We start from the raw sequence: 17,229 nt of genomic DNA, 5'->3' as shown, positions 1-17,229 counted from the left end.
CGAGCTGCCTTGCGGATAAGTCCCCGGCAGCACGGATCGCTTCAGCGAGTCTACCCCTGATGAGCTTCTCGAGCACTTTTCCGGCCGTGTCAAGTATACACAACGGTCGGTATGCAGACGGGATCTCCTTTACCCTTACTGATCAACGCGAGTCTGGCCACTTTCCAGCGACAAGGAAAAATTCCCTCCTTTAAGGACGCGTTGCACGCTTCGAGCAGCAATTCTGGCCGTTGGCGGAACACCAGTTTGTAAACTTCCGCCGGGATGCCATCAGGACCTGGCGCTTTCCTGTTTTTCATAGTGAGAACCGCTTCTTCGAGTTCTCCCATTGTGAAAAGGGGCCAATCCACGACGCTTTCCGCGCTATTTACATCAACCCGTACAGGGTGTCTGGGGAACAATGCCCGCACAATGCGGTCCATCTGGTGGGTGCTCAATATGCAGGGCTTCCGCAGAGCCCCGATTTTCCGAATGACATGCTTATAGCCAAGTCCCCACGGGTCATCATTCACCTGATTAACAAGATTTTGCTAGCCGCGAGCTTTGCTTTTATTTATAGCGCTGCGGAGTCTCCTTTTTGCTGATCTATATTGTGCCTTTCTGGCACATGCCTCCTCGTTGGCGTACAAACGTTGTGACAAACGGCAGAGCTTACGACACTCCTTCCGTAGGTCGGCAATTTCCGCTGTCCACCAGTACATAGAAGGCTTGTCGCGCCTGGGGCCTCTCCGTGGCAGGCATGGAAGCCTCACACGCCGTCGTTATCAGATTCATCACTGAATTTACGACGATGTCAGCTGCGACACCACCACCCCCCGAAGAGCCCCCCAGCGCGGCCCTACCTGCTCCAAGAGCTTCGACGAACCTTCCGATGTTCACCCTCGCGACATTCCACACGCAGGGGGAACGTTGTGTTGATGCTCGTCGTCAAGTAGCGTCAAACACTTCGAACGCAATGTACTGATGATCACTTGCCGAGAAGTCTTTAGGACTCGCCACCCGTCCACCGATGATGCCAGAGATTCCGACGCAAAAGTGATGTCAAGAATGCTTCCTTCACAACCTGGGCGCCGAAACGTTGCCGTGGATCCGGTGTTTAAAATTACGAGCCCGGTTCTCGCCGCCATTTCCAGAATCCGTTTCCCTCTGGAGTCTGATTGAGGCATGCCCCATTTAAGAGCCCTGGCATTAAAATCACCGCCAACCAGGATTCGTCCCTCCGTGCTCGAAACGGCGTCCTCCAGAGCATCAAGTCGGCACCGAAAGTCCGGAATCGTCTCATTCAGCGTCAGGTAAACGCTAAAAAACGTTATCCCTAAACACCGGATCCAGACAAATCCGTCCCCCCGGCCTTCGGCAAGAATACGAAGTCGAACGTCGTCCCGAACCCAGATGGCAGCGGTGCCCGATAAGTCGAGATACCATGAGGACGGGTCCTTGTTTCGGTATTGCTCGCTAATCAGCACTAGATCAGCATTTACTTGCGCAGCGAACTGTGCTAGCAACTGGTGAGCGGTTGGACTCCGGTGCATGTTAATTTGCAAAATGCGGATCATGGTGTTCGCACCCTAGCCCTCTCCAATTCCGCCCTGAAGATCGGACAACGTCCCGAGCCCGCAGTGTGTGCGACGCTTTCGCCAGACGCGCCACGATCCCTGCAGAGAACACAACTCCCGCTTTCCTTGCAAGTCTTTGCTTGATGACCCGCTTGGCCGCATCTCCAGCATGCTGTCCTCCTGTCCGGACCTCTGCAAGCTGCTGACGTGTGTCCATAGTCCAGACACCTGTAGCACTTGGTGGGGACTATCCGATTTTGATTCTCCCGCTGTTAAAGAGTTTCCTCGCATATTGCTCGGGGGCTTCCACCACAGCGAGCTTTTGACCTCGAACATTTACCGAGGTAATACCTACCCGGGCATTGGTCACCTCTGAACACCAAGTGGTTCATCAACTTGTGCTCAAGGTATGGGACAGCGAATCAATGCCTGACGATTGGGAACGAGGCATTATCTGTCTCATACATAAAAACGGAGATATCACACAGTGCAGCGATTACAGAGGTATCACGTTGCTGAGTACTATCTATAAGATATTCTCCACTATCTTGCTAGGCCGGATAGCCCCATACGCCCGAAGATCATTGCCCCATACCAAAGAGGCTTCACTCCACGCAAACCAGCAACAGGTCAGATTTTCTCTGTGCGGTAAGCGATGGAAAAACTGTTGGAATATGGACATCAGTTGCACCATCTTTTCATCGACTTTAAAGCCGCCTATGATAGCATAGCTAGGGTAAAACTGTACACGGCCATGATAGAATTTGGTATTCCGACGAAATTAGTAAGACTGACTAGGCTGACCCTGACCAATGTGCGAGGCCAGATAAAAGCAGCAGGGTCACTCTCAAGACCATTCGACATCAACAACGGTCTACGACAAGGGGATGCCCTATCATGCGTCCTCTTTAATCTAGCCCTCGAGAAATTGATCCGTGATGCCGAGGTAAATACAAGAGGTACGATCCTCTTTAAGTCCATTCAACTACTGGCCTATGCTGACGATATCGACATCATGGGAAGAACCACCCGAGACGTACAAACTGCCTTCATCCAACCAACCAACAACATCAAACCGCACTGGTCAAACGGGAAGAATACAGATAGGAGAACACAACTACAGTCGAAAATCACAACCGGTAGCAGCTACGATGAAATCCGCGCACGGTTGTTGTCAGCCAACAGAGCCTATTTCAGCTTACAAAAACTGTTCCGCTCGAAACGTCTCACCATTATTATTATTATTCTGTTAAGGGAAAGTCGCAACGCGTCCTTGAAGAACTATTGTGCCCCTTTCACTGGTTATAGTTTACCTATTGATCATAGTATCTCAAGCAGGCCTAAAACCGTTAGGAACTTTTGTATGTTCACTACTTCCAGATCTTTCAGGTTTGCATCTGGTATTAAGTGTTCTCCCAGATGCCTCGACCTACTTTGCACAAGTGCCGGACACTATCCCAGTACGTGTATAGAGGTTTCGTCCTCCTCCTGACAAAACCTGCAGGCAGTGTCCGTAGATATCCCTAGCTTCCATAGATGATATTTCAGCCGACAATGACCAGTGAGAATTCCCACTATGATTCGGAGGTTCTTTTTGGTGAGGTTTAAGCAATCCTTTGTGCGTATGGGTTCGTATCCCTCAATAAGCTCCCTGGACTGCTCCATCCCTGGTAGGCCCGCCCAGTAGAGTTCCCCCAACCGTTCCTCTTCATTTCTTAGATTCATAGCCATGAAACCATTTCCGTTTCCACAGAAGGGTTCTGGCCCGTGTAAAGGCGTCCCTGCTCCCTTGTTGGCTAGTTCGTCCGCTGCCTCATTGCCTTCCAACCCAGCATGGCCTGGAACCCAAAGTATCCAGCCCTTGTTGGACGAGCCGAGTGTATTCAGTCTTTCAAGGCATTCCTATACCAGTTTAGAGTTCATCTGGTTGGACCTAAGTGCCTTGATCGCTGCCTGGCTATCGGTGAAAATAGCTATGTTCTGCCCCCTGTAGTTCCTTTGCAAACGTCTCACCATAGAGTCAAAACTCTTACTGTACAAGACAATGATCTTGCCAGTCCTCATGTATTCCTCGGAAACTTGGGTTCTTAGCAAGAAAAATTGCGAACTCTTGGCCGCGTTCGACAGAAGAATCCTCTGAAGAATTTTTGGTCCCCTACATGAGGATGGACGATTCCGTAGTCTACATAACGACGAAATCTATGAGCGATACCATGACCGTCCGGTTGTGGATAAAATCCGGCTCAATAGGTTACGGTGAGGGGGTCACTTAATCCGTATGGATTAGGCTGATCCAGCCCGGTAAGTCTATAAGGGCAATATCTATGGTAGAAAAAGAAGACGAGGCAGACCCTACCTAGGATGGAGCGATGGCGTAAGCCAAGACGCCAGACAGCTTTTGGAGATATCGAATTGGTGGACCTCGGCGCAAAGACGGGATGTCTGGAGTTCCTTATTAAGGCAGGCCTAGACCGGATACCGGCTGTTGCGCTGTTGATGATGATGATGATGATGGTGATAACACTCCTTAGTCCCAATTTACTACTTTCAATTTACCCATTCCCATCCCTACATTCCAATTTGAACTTTCAACTTCAACATGCATCCTTTAAATCAAGTAATTTTTATTAAAAAAAACAATAACTGGCCCTTCTCCTCTAATCTGTTGAGTGCATGCTCTAGCCATGCTTTTGTTTCTGGACGGAGCATAAGGTGTTGTTGCTGTCGCTGAGCCGGCATGAACTTCGAAGTTCAAGACCAGATTTAGCGAGAACCGGGGACCGGCTGATGGGAGTGACAGCTGATGAACTGGACCGGGGAGGCATTTTATCAACGATTATCAAAGAGAGTAGATCAAAAGTCGGAATATAATCGTAGTAAATTCTTGTGTATATAATTTGTTCGCCTTGTTTTTACGTAATATTATCAAAGTGGATCCGGTGAATACGCGTAGAAATCGAAAAGGAAACGGTATTGACCATATGCAACTGTGCGCTAGCTTTGAAACAGGAAACGGTTCAATTGAGTATGAGTAGCCAGTTAAGCGCCCAAATTGATGTGGATACTAGACTTTGTAGTGTTCGGAATGAAAGTGACAGTACTTGCATATTTCAACAATTTATTTCAACGAATCCAACTGGACCAAGGATAAAATTTCAATAACAATTTCCGATTCTGATTGACCGAATTCGTTACTTTCAGGTGATAAAAGGCTGTGGCTACTCCCAGCAAGATTTTTTTCGAAGATCGTTTTTGCCTTAGGAGATGATTGGTCGACACGAGGTGGCGTACGTGCGAATAGTTGAAAAACCAACGCCGTGTTTGGTGGCACTTCTCTCGTCCGCAACGTTGCCTTTTTGCGCCGCGCATCCCCACTAAGGACTCGAGAGGCGTTTCAAGTGCACGAAAAATGTTGACTTCGTGTAAAGGATAGATATTTCCAATGTGAGCAGAAAATCTTCTTCGTTACGAAAGAAGCCAATTGGGCCGCGATTGCGGTTCCGCGGTCTACCTTTCATCGAGCCACTGACGTTGATCACCAGTCAAACCAAATTCAGATATCCGAACATTCTCCCGAGTAGAAGAGTGGCCACAACTCGGAGAATCATCCAACCCAAAGCGGTGCAGATACTGCCAGTACCAACCACCCTGTCTCATAAGGAAGTGCGTGATGTGATGGTTGGTCTCCCCATGTTTCCGCTTAAGTCACACCCTAATGTTGGGAATGAGCCTGTGCGTGCACCGACCCTTCGTAGGCTCGTACCGTCTCCGTTACCAGACTCATTTTTACACTCTATGTGCCCCTCCATACGTCTTGCTTGGTACAGCGCACTCATTTCTTTCGCCACAATGTCGAGAAGGATCATGCCTGGCACCACCAATACTGCCTTATCTGATGTGGTTCTGAAAGCACTGCAAATCCTCAAAGCCATCAGCCGGTAAACCGAGTTCAAATGCTTCCATCTGTGAGAGTTTGCCAGCACCTCTGCCCACACAGGTGTGAGGATCGAACGCACCACGCCGGCTTGAAGCAACCTCCGACGGTGGCACTGCGTGCCCTTTTGGCATGCATATTCTAGGTGTTCCCTAAAGCTCATTTTGGTGTCAATTATCACTCCCAGGTCCGCCTCCGTTTTCATGGCCGCCAAGATCAGCCCAACCCTTTCTAGCCAGGATTTTACCGCTTTGTCGCATAGACCTCCACATCTTCTGTGTGTTTTGCCGTTATAACCACAGCTAGATCATCAGCAAAGCCGACAATCCCCTCTGGGAGGAGAAGAGCAAGCACCCCATTATACATGATACTTCACAATAGAGGACCAAGTACCGATCCCTATGGTACCCTAGCTGTGACAATGTACTCTTTGGGGCCTTCATCCGCCCCGTTCCAGAGAGTCCTCTCTAAGAGTTAGTTTTCCACCAAATTCGCTAAATACCCGGGGGCACCTATGTCAGCCAACGTCGCTTTAATTTTGTTCCAGTTGAATCCGTTTTTAACGCCAACACTGCACAGCAGCAGCTGCCAGAAATGAATGCACCTTTTGCCAAGTTTACTACCATGCTAATTGCGTCCACTATAGAGCGGGCACGTGGGACTGCTGACTTCGACGATGGGTAGAAGTCTATTGTAGATGACACTCACCATCATCTTCCCCATGGTATCCAACAGGCAAATCGGACAATATGATACTAGGTTTCCAGGTGGCTTGCCAGGTTTCGGAAGCAACACCAACTTTTGCTTTTTTCACTGGACAGGGAATATCCCTTCTTTTAAGCCTTTCACCTCGAAGGTGTTTCAAAGATCGGTTGCGGATGCCATCCAAACCTGAGGTCCTGTTGTCACCAATCCTACCACATACTTCCCGCAGCTCCTCTACAGTTACTGAGGGTATTGTGCCCTCATTTAGCTGGACAACCATTTGCCTTCCCCTATTTTCGTAACAACGGAACAGAGTGGCAACCATCTATTTCAGGAGGCGTGAACAGGTCACCTGAGGTGACCTCCGCAGCGTTTAGACCTGGCCGTAAGGGTTTCTGTCGGCATGGTCACACAGCTCTTTGAAGCAGTTCTTTTTACTCCTCCAAATAACTTCTTTTAGGCCGCCATGCAGCTGCCCCCGTGCCTCCTCTTGACCGTCGCCACCGGGCTTTCCCCTGATGCTTTAGCTCCTTGTCCAGAAACAGGCACCTCGCAAGCTTGCAGTCACCCGGCATTCGGCGATAGCTCTTTTTCGAGCTCGATCTGCCCTTGATTTCCATGCAGATTGCCTGACGTCAAGCATCTGCTCATACTCGGCAAGTGTAGTGCTGGGTGGAGCACAGCAGCTGTAGATGTGGACGGCTTTCACCTTCGTCCTGATGAAGCCCTTCTCCGGGTGCTCCATTATTTCCCCGAAGGCTTGTTCTGCACAAGCCCATAGCGCTACTTGGCCCATTTGGTCTTTGACCCAAAAGCTACCAACGTGGTTTCGATATGGCTCACTAATTATGGCCAAATCGGTGTTTTTCTCGCGGATGGTTTGCGACAGTAGATCCTACGCTGACTCGCAGTGGTTGAGGTTGACTTGTATCAACGTCACCTTGTGACAAAGGCTCTCCTGTATTCTAGGCATCTGCTGCCACCTGCAATGTGCTGATGGTCCACCCCCTTCTTCCCTTTGCACAGGAGGAAATTTGGGACACCTCCACAGTCCTTCCTGATGTGGCCCTCCGAAACATCCTTGCAGACTATAGAGACCTTCGGTCTTTTAACCCTAATTTCGGCTTCCTGCACCAAGGACTTTCCAATTTGGTTCAGGAACTTATCCGCCGTTATATCCTTGGACTTCTTGAGCTCCAGCATAAGGTCTCTTTTCTAAGACTAATGCGGCTAACATTATCTCCCAAAGTGGTAAGTTCGGGGTAGGCCTTCACTCTCTTGAGAATGTCAGCAGATGACCCTTCGCCGCGCTTGGAGATGATGATAACTTCCGGTCGTATCCTCCCACTATATCTTTGTTCCGAGGAGCCACATTTCTTCAGGCTTCCACATCCTCTTTAGGGATTTGCACCCTCTCCCCGAAACTGCGGCTACATGAGATCCCTCAGCAACTTCTGCTCTACTTTTTTGGGAGTTGAACCCTGTCTTCTCTTGAGAGTTTGCTGGCCAGTTGGCTCGTTTAACTGTTCGCGATACCTCTTTCCCGGTTACTCCTCTCCCGAGGTTTTTTGGGCGTCACTTATGTTGCCTGGCTTACTTTTTCAACCGATGTCTTCACTCATCTTTCATCCTGCGCCCTGGCGTACACCAACCTTATGCCCCGAATTATAGCCCTCATACTTTGATGGATATTACTGCGTACCTGAGGCTTCAGAAGCTTTGCCAATAGATGATCTGACGTTGCTGTTGTTGAGTTGTTGAGAGAGTTTCCCAGGTATTTAATGTTTGGTTTTCGCTTCAGAGGCAATACGTATATAGGTTTTTACTTTCTGACGCCAGTGGCACTTCCTGTTGGGGTTTTACAACCAAGTAACCGCAGACTTCAAAAAATTAACGGTTAGGGCCCACGGGTTGAATTAGGCAATGACCCTATTGGTTAAGAGGTTGAGAGAGGGAGGCTAGTGAGGGTCTGGGGCTAGTCGCATAAAGGATGGTGTCGTCAACGAAGAGGATCCCTCCTGATGCGGGAGGACCATTGTCATTGGGGAGAAAGGGCGGGCGAGGGTCAGCCTGAGCTGCCTTTGGCGTAGGAGATAAGGTTACCGTGGAAGGGGAATATAGTGGAGGAGGATGTTAAAGAGTTTGTGGCTTAGGATGTATCCCTGAGGGACTCCTAAGTTTGCCGTGAAGTCGATGGAGCGAAGTCCAGCTCCAAGCTCAACCCTTTCTCGTTAACAGTAGTGGCGTCCACCAAGCTCCAGATGAGATCCGCGGACGATTTAGCTCTAAATAGGTGCCTAAAGTAGTCTATGCAGGCGGATATTTTTTCCTCGGGGGAGTGAAACTGGAGGTTACCTATTTTTATTGGGGAGTAGTTGACGTTGAGAGAAGATTTTTTCCTTGCAGCCAATCGATTAATTATTGAGAAAACTTGTGAGCCAGGTTTGAGGGATTTGAGAAGTTTCTCCTAGGATGCATTCGGTTCGGGCCTAATAACTCTATTGACTTCGCGGAACAGGTTTTTAATGATGCCGGATAGGAAACGGTAGTCAGTGATGCATCTGCTCCATAACCGATCAAATACTCGTTTCCTGCGTTGCAGGAGTCTGTTTCTGTCGCAGACTAAGAGTAGGGTTAAGGGGGAAAGGCACCCGTGTTTGTAGTAGTCACGCTTTTTGACTGGAGCATGTTTGTCGACTGTAGTTTCGAAGGCAGAATTCAATTTGCAGATGTAAGTGTCTAGCTCTTCATTGGAGTGAATGCGCGATTTCCAGGGAGGGCCCACCGCATTGGACAAGTCGCATTCGTCTCAATTTGTCAGACTGAAGGATCCGCAATTATGCGAATGGTGAAGGGAAGGGAGAATTCGCTGTAGATGCAGAGAGAGGCTGAGGGTATGGTGGTCGGAGTCAGCTGCCAAAGACCAGACATTGGACGAGATTATAAAGCCCTCTAGAAAGGAAGACCCTCGACGAAAGTATGGTACTCCAGCGTTAATGATGCCCGTGCTAAGGAATGAGCCTGACTGAAACCAATCAAAGAGCACTTTGCGGTTTTCGTTGCTAATTGAGTCGCCCCAAGTTATATGCCTGGCGTTGAGGTCACCGCCGAGGAGGAAACCGTCGAAACTGGCCGTGATTTCCCAAAGTTCGGACCGAATGAGAGTGAGGTGGAGACCTGTACCGAAGTACAGCAGTAAAGAGAGCCGATTAGGACTTGGAGGACGTCTCCACCATTAAAAGGTAGTCAAACCACGGCTAATAGGCAGTTTGATGGAAGTACAGCCGATGGGATAATATTTGCTCTTAGTCCCAATCTAGCTAGGATGGATGGGTTTCTGCTCGCGTCATTACGGAAAGTAATATAACCGGGAAAATGTAGTTTTACGTTAGGGACTTCCTCCAGTCTGGTTTCATTTAGCAGGACGTCATTGGGATCGGTGTCTTCGAGGAGCTTGTGGAGAACGAAACGTTTGTCGTTTGACATGGGCGAATTAGTGTTGAATGTGAGCACCTTCATTTTGATTGTCCAGCAATTGTAAATACATTTCGGGTTTGTCTTCAGGGGGAGCCAGAGGTAGTTATGGTAGAAGTCAGAGATTGTGTTCCAGAAGGGGAGAATGACATGTTGAAAAGGAACCTGGCTTACATGAAGAAGCCCCTGGGAATGGAAGAATGTAGGAACGATAAAGAACCGACGGTTTCGAATCTTACTCGGTCCCGAAAGAAGGGATCAGTGAAGGGGGAGTGGACCAGTTGGAATGAGGAAGAGGACCAGGCTGAAAGTCACGAAAAGCGGAAAGTGGAAAGGAGCATGCCGGGATTGCAGAATGCTTTAAGTTCTTTCTTTATGTTGGATTGATTCAGCCTACGGAGCATTTGGACAAATTGGCTGGGTGACCCTGTTTGGGCATTTGAGGGGCGCCGTCGACTCCTTGCCAGCATTGTTTTGGACAGTCGAACGAGAGCAGGTCCTGGGGGCGTATCCACAGTTTGAGAAAATGTGGCCAAATTGTCAACAATTGCAGCATTGGGTGACATCCCCTTTTCTGGGTTTCTGCCAGCTGATCCACTGATGGAGTAGGGTATTTTGTTTAGGAGGAGGCATCGGTCTCGGAATTGAGGGTCATGCTCAAGAGGCTTAAGTTGGTGTTGTTGGCCCGTGAGCACGAGGTGGAAAGCTTTGATACGCGGATCGGTGTAACCTGTGTTAACTCCTTGATTTCCGATGCCACGTCTTCGGGAGTGAATTCGTGAGGGGAGATTCCTCTGAGAGCGAGAGTTGGCTTCCTCTCCTTTTTCATGATGAAGGATGACCTTTCAGTTTGGTGATATTGATTAGGTGGAGGAGTTTCCTATGGGTATCGGGGAATTGAATCGAACTTTGAGCCTGTCGGGCGATAGCTTGATGATCTCAACTTTAACGGTTTTGTCAATATTCTTGATAACAAGGCCCAGTGTCTTGACAGTCAAACCATACAGAAAAATCGAAGGGAGAAAGTTAATTCTATTCTTATCTTTAACTACCGACGGGTTGGCCGAGTCGGCAGATTTTGAAGTTCCGGGAGGTGCGTGAGTCGCTTCGGGGCAATACTCCTTGTCAGAGAGAATATGGAAGGGGTCTTTGTTCGCTGGGACCTCGGTGCCCGAAATGCACAGATCCGTTTGTTTTCGCTTGAAGACAGTCTTACCTGAGGCAAGTTTGAATTTATCTTGAAATCCTTGGATGTAATTGACAGAGGAATTGACTTTACCGTTCCGAGCGTCAGGCTGGTCTCCAGGAGGGAAGCTCTGGTCCTCGTCGATAATTATGGGAGGGCAGTCTTCGTTAATTATTTCTTCGGCCGTAACGGTATTGGCGTCCGAAACCAGGAGTTGTGTGGTGATGTTAGATTTGCCCAGTCCATGCGCAACGATGGTGTAAGTTGGTCGTTTACACGTTCTGGTTTAATGTCCCTCGAGTAAGGGTGGTTTCCACACTCGCACCGCGAGACTTGTTACGGCTTCACTTTTTTATCGAGAAGGCATGTGGATTAAGTCTCTAGCTGACTCTGGTTTACCCTTGAGCAGACTAAGCAATTGAATAACGATGTTTATTTATTTATTTAATTTACGGGCAACAAACAGAGAAAATTCCAATTAATTATTTTCCTTAGGAAGAGGAGAAAACTACTTAAAGTAGGGAAGTTAAAAGGACCAAGCTGTTTTGCATTATAATTTCGGCAAGGCCTGGGAATCGGGGAATGAAAATAGACTTCGAGCTCCGCGAAGGGCACGTTGAAAATATCTGCGTTACGTGTGTTATAAGACGCAGGACGGCAGGTGATCTCGTCAGCGGCGGAGCAGTCCATCCGGCCCGAGGAAAGTTTAAAGAATGTGCATAGATCCAGATAGGATCTACGCAGTTGTAGGAAGGGAAGGTTTAGAAAGCGGAGGCGGGAGGGGTAGTCCACACGACGACTTAAAGAAGAGGGAACGGGTGAATTTATGTTGCACATTTTCAAGGGCAACACAATCACAGTTACGGGAGGGTGACCAGATCAGGGAGCAATACTCCAGGGTATTCCTCACGAGGGAATTGAAGAGAACTAAGGAGGGTTGGATGGAGTCAAAATCAGAGGAGGAACGAAGAATAAAACCTGACAATTTTGCTGCTCGATTGATGACATCGAGTCAATGGGTGTCAAAGCGGAGCTTATTGTCGAAAGTGACTCCGAGGTCTTGAGTGGAATTTAAGCAGGATAAGGAATGTCCGTTAAGAGAGTAGGAGAAAGAAGTGGCTGAGGATTTTAGGAAGTAGCACATAGAGTGACACTTTCTGACGTTTAGTGCTAAACCATTAGTCGAGCACCAACGAACCAGAGTGTCCAGGTTAGACTGAAGGGAAACACAGTCCATAGGCGACGATATAGCGGAAAACAGCTTAAGGTCGTCTGCATAGAGCAAACAGGGACAAGTAAGGAGGGGAGGAAGTGAAGCCCATGCTGTTTTACGTAGGCACCTGTCGTGAGACTTAATCCTACGGTCCTCTTAAGACACGGATTGATTTTGTGACCACAATCAGAGTCCCGCTGAGACAAGCAACAACGGTACCAGTCTATACCAAGTGCATGGCTAAGCATTCATACTGGTGGATGCAAGAATTACCTAAATCTCTACCGAACTATGGATTACGACACCCGTGTTGATACGCAACACCACGTCGAGGCCCGAAGGTCTCTTTTTTCGCTTGAGCACAACCACAACCACCATGAAACTCCCACTAAGGGGGCCAACCGCAAATAACCGAGCTGTCCTCACATACAACAGGAGTTCACCCGAAGTATGTGAGTTCAGGGGCTTTCCCGGTTCCCATGGTACCAGTATACCCCTGGTAAGGTTTCGTGACCAATTTGCCACTTCGGATGAGTCCCCGTGCAGACTCGGGTCTGATCGCCCTGATTAGGCCTTTGGAGCATTCGCCTACTGAATCACGGCCGGCAAACCAAAGTGATTACAGCGTCTCCCGGTGCGACCACTATGGAGGTTCTCCTCGGCCACTTGGTTTTGGTTTGGCCGATAGGGTTGCCGCCCCATCTTCCTCGCCGCCACCTCTGAGCACCAGGAGGGGAGGAAGGTCGTTGATAAAAAATAAAAATAGCAAAGGACCCAGTGGACCCCTGTGGGACGCCAGAAAAGGGGGAGAAAGAGCGGGAGGTACAGCCGTTAAAACAGACGCTCCAGGATCGGTTGGAAAGGTAAGGGGCAAGCCATAAAACAAGTAGTATGGGAACGTTTAGGGACGAGAGTTTGGTATCTTGTGATTTACAGTGTCGAAGGCTTTCACGATTCAGTGTAAATGGTATGCATTCCTTCCCGTGAATTTAGACATTTGGCGACAAAGTTGGTAAAGTCAAGCAGGTTGGAGACAGTGGACCTACGTTTAACGCAGCCATGTTGCTCTTTCACTATGTGTTGGCCAAAGTGGGCAGACAACCAGTCGCTGACATATCTTTCCAGGATTTTGGAACAGGAGGATAGGAGGGAAATAGGACGGTAATTCTCGGCAAACGAGCGATCGCCACTTTTGTGAATGGGGATGATGAGAGCCTCTTTCCACAAGCCGGGAAAATGAGTCTCTTCGAGGCTTTTGCTGACAATAAGAGATAGGGGAAGGGAGATGGACTTACCAGTTTTGAACAAAAAGAGGTTTGGAAGACCATTGCAGCCAATGAAGTACTCGACAAGAATAGGGGCAAGTAGGGGAATGGTAGGCGATGCGGGGCAGGCCACGTCTACTATCGGGAGGGATTCGGAGGAAGGAGGGGGAACATAGACTGACGAAAAGGCAGAGTAAATCACAAGATAGTCGGGGGGAGTTAGCTGAGAAGCCAGAGAATTTAATGGACGGAGGGGATAACTGGGCAGGGCAGCGGGAGTTGCGAATGTGGGACTAGAAAGATTTCAGGTTTCCGCGCTTTTGTGAGTCTTCCACGCTGGACAAATATTCGTTCCTGGACTTACGTATTAAGGATTTGACCGAGGAACGGAGGGATTTGAAAAAAACTAAGTCACCAACGTTTCTAGAAGACAAGAACTTCTTTCTCGCAGTCTGTTTTTGACGTAGTTTTTTGTGAATTTCAGTGGTGAACCAGACTGGGTAAGAGCGTAAGCACTTAGGAAAGGAGGGAACGTAACAAGGAAGAGGATCAGATAAAATGGTATAGAAGGTATTGAGTGCTTGGTCACACGTAAATGGAGAGGAGGAGGACCCAGTTGATTGACGCCAGGGCTGAGTTCAGACCTTCGAAGTTCGCCTTACGAAAGTTGAACTTGGTAGGCTTGCGAGCGACAGGAGAGTGGAGTCGGGATATCTGAACATCGAACTCGAGAGCAGGACGATGGGCGTCAGGAGTAACGTAAGACGGAGCATGAAGGGATTGGGAAAGATAACGTACAGGAAGGTTAGAGAGGACAAGGTCAAGAGTGCGATCTAAGTGGTTTCTAGAAAGATTAAACTGAAGGGCGCCACAGGCGTATGGGCCAGGAGAGCATAGGAAGATTAAAGTCGCCACAGGTGTACATGAAAGTGGATAGAGGAAGGGAAGGGTGGGTCGAGTTATTAGGGAGGAGGGTAGGCCAGGAGTAATGGGCCAGCAGAGCATAGGAAGATTAAAGTCGCCACAGAGGATTAAAGGAAGTGAGGGAAACAAAACGATTAGGGCCTCTGATAATCTGTCGAAGAAATCCTCGTACAGCGAAGGCGGACTTAGGCAGGGAAAATATACACACGATATGATAAAGGGACATACGTTTGGCGGAAGGACACGTATGGTAACAGAATCGTAGAAGGAGGAGGAGGAAAAGATGATTTCGTCACGGAGAGGGGACTTAACAGCTATTAGGGCACCTCCGCCAGTTGTCTTGCAAGGCGCAACGCAGTCTCTGTTACAGCGAAACTGAACTGTTTCCAACGCAAAAGCCTGATCCAAACGCAGACGAGAACAATCAGCAAAACGAACATCAGGGGCTACGGTTCCTCCGCCAAACCATACTTTGATAGGGATAGTTAATGTGGGTTAGGGTCTAAGATGTAACTGCCTAGTAATGACTTTAACCATCACTTCACCTTTATATCATGGCACCGGTGCATATGGATAAAGTCGATATTTACCGATGCATATTACTATGATCAAATTTAAATCGTCTCAATAAAGCGTGTGACATTTAATTTGAAACCACCAAATTATTTTACTTGGATTTTTTCTGTCTGTTTGAAAATACAACATGACTAATTAGTGTGAGAATCCCACTCCGAAGTAAAATTTCTAGTCATTGAACCTACTCAGTGTACCCTCATATTGAATTCACTCTGTTTGTGGCCATATTGGTATACATGAAAATTCAAAATAAACGAACTGTCAACGCATTATTTCAATTTTATTATCCGAATTTCGTCTAAAAACAAAGAAATGAATTCACCGAAACATTCTGAGATTCCCGAGAACACGTACGAAATCCAATTGACACCATGCAAATCATTGTCGAGGAAAAGCCGGACGAGCATCAATTTGTTCGATTTTGCTGTAGAAGGTAACGATGAGTTTGTCCACCTTTGTCGGTTGTTAACGTTTATTTGCTTGTTTCAGTCGTTCCAAGGAAGAAAACGCAGAAAACAGAGTAAGTATAGCCTTGGGACCATAGCCTGTGAGTTGTCATCATCACTCTTCGGTTCCAGGTACGAAAATCAACTGCACAAGGAAACCGTTGACTGGAATCATCTTCTCAAGGACAAAATCAACGACATCAAAAGGTTTGTACTGTTGTGAGCGATGGTTGCTTCGCAGTGCGTTATCACGTTTGATTCCAGGTTAGAAGCAAATAAAGTTGTGATCGACAAGTCAATCCTCTCGCCCGAGCAGGTATCCTACCTGGATTGCGCCAAAAATACGGAGGAGCTAGTCAAATGCTCCGAGACGTTCCTCCTGAAAGCCAAGAGGTATCTGGAAAGGTACCAGCACATAATCGAACTCCAGGAAAACCTCGCGGAACTGGCGGAGCAGCAGCTGAATGCCGCCACCTTCGACCTGATCTACAGCTGCAAATACAAGAAGGCGAACTGTTCCGGGCCCACGTAGCGCGCACATCCTTTATTGTAAAAACCAACTTAACAATTTACACTTAAATATACACTAAAGACTAGACAAACAGAGACTTTGCACTCGGGACAATCCCCGGAGGTTATTCTTTCCCCCATGTCGAAGTGTACTTGAGCAGGTCGGTGAGGCCGTCGAAGTCTGTCCGACTCTGCGGCGGATCGTTCGAGGACAGCTTCGGTAGCACGGACCCCGCTTTCTGCCTGAACTCCTGGAACTAAAGACAGAAATGATTGACTCTAATCTGGCAACTTTCTAGCCAAGAAACCTTACATTTTGCGCGCCGGAGAGTTTCCAGACGCCGTAACAAAACGCTCCAGTGCCCAGGATTGCGTAGAGCGTTCCCCAGCCCAGGGCACGCATCGCCAGCCGCGACGCATCATCCAGTAAATGTGCACGACTCATGGCAGCCTCTTGCAGGAACTTCTCGTCTTGCCGCTTCGCGGTGGCAAGTGTTTTTGAGAAACCGACTAACGCCGAAACGGCACCCACTGATGTAAGGAAGACGCCAGCTGAAATAAAGTCGAATTATTCGTCACCCGAGGAAGTTGGCACGATGAACAAACCTTTTATTCTGAAACTCCGATCTGCCGTCGAGTCTGTCGTGGCGTTATTTTCGTGGGAATCCATTGACCGTGAGTATAAACCGAGTATTTCGAGGGTCTTACGCGCGTATTTTGGTTTCAGCGAAATTCAGTCATATGTAATCGGCGTTTTGACATTTCTGGGTAGTTAGTGGCGAATGTTGTCAGATGGCAGTGGATGTGACAGAAAGATGCGGATTGCGTATTTGATTTTGAATTTGATTCTAAATAAATTTTTGGCTTATTGGGAATAACGAAAAATATTTTATTAACTTTATTAACATTGGCACAGAGCTGAAGTTATCCTCTTCTTGAAACCTCATGACATTGATCTGTTTTTAATATCGAAAACCCACTTCACAGAAAAAAATAACAAATTCAATGTTTTCGGCTATATTTTTATGATACTAAATGCCCTGGAGAGAAAGCTAGAGGCCGGCTAGCAATTTTGATTAAACGCCAGCTCAAATACTATCCACTGGAAGTAACCAATAGGGATTTCATTCAAGCAACCTCGCTATGCCTGCAGATGTGGTGAGCTTCAACGTAAAGCATAGCCAACCACTTTGGTTGGAGGTTAGTCTCTCCTATAGGTAAACAACTGCATGAGGCAGTCTTAAGCAACAAACTTGATCACATATTAGCAGGTCAGCCGTTGCTCACTGAAAGGTTAATGCCATCATTCGAAGAAGAAATTGAATCGAGGGGAATAATCATCATCAACGGCGCAACAACCGGTATCCGGTCTAGGCCTGCCTTAATAAGAAACTCCAGACATTCCGGTTTTGCGCCGAGGTCCACCAATTCGATATCCCT

The 17,229-nt window shown here is 48.0% G+C and overlaps 1 protein-coding gene across 1 annotated transcript; it reads right to left on the bottom strand.

Moving 5' to 3' along the window:
* Window positions 1-15,790: 15,790 nt before the first annotated feature.
* On the bottom strand, window positions 15,791-16,556 carry LOC119657952 (transmembrane protein 242). The gene is made up of 3 exons (XM_038065154.1): window positions 16,396-16,556; window positions 16,103-16,341; window positions 15,791-16,046 (listed from the first exon to the last, which is right to left on the bottom strand). Exons 1-3 carry the CDS (start codon window positions 16,457-16,459, stop codon window positions 15,915-15,917), a joined length of 435 nt encoding a protein of 144 aa, XP_037921082.1. The 5' UTR covers window positions 16,460-16,556; the 3' UTR covers window positions 15,791-15,914.
* Between the last annotated feature and the right edge of the window lie 673 nt (window positions 16,557-17,229).

This window comes from Hermetia illucens, chromosome 1 (genome assembly GCF_905115235.1).
Source record: "Hermetia illucens chromosome 1, iHerIll2.2.curated.20191125, whole genome shotgun sequence".
In the NCBI taxonomy this organism is placed as follows: Eukaryota; Metazoa; Arthropoda; class Insecta; order Diptera; family Stratiomyidae; genus Hermetia; species Hermetia illucens.
Note: the sequence above shows the minus strand (reverse complement) of the source record. Positions and strands in the feature narration are given on the sequence as shown.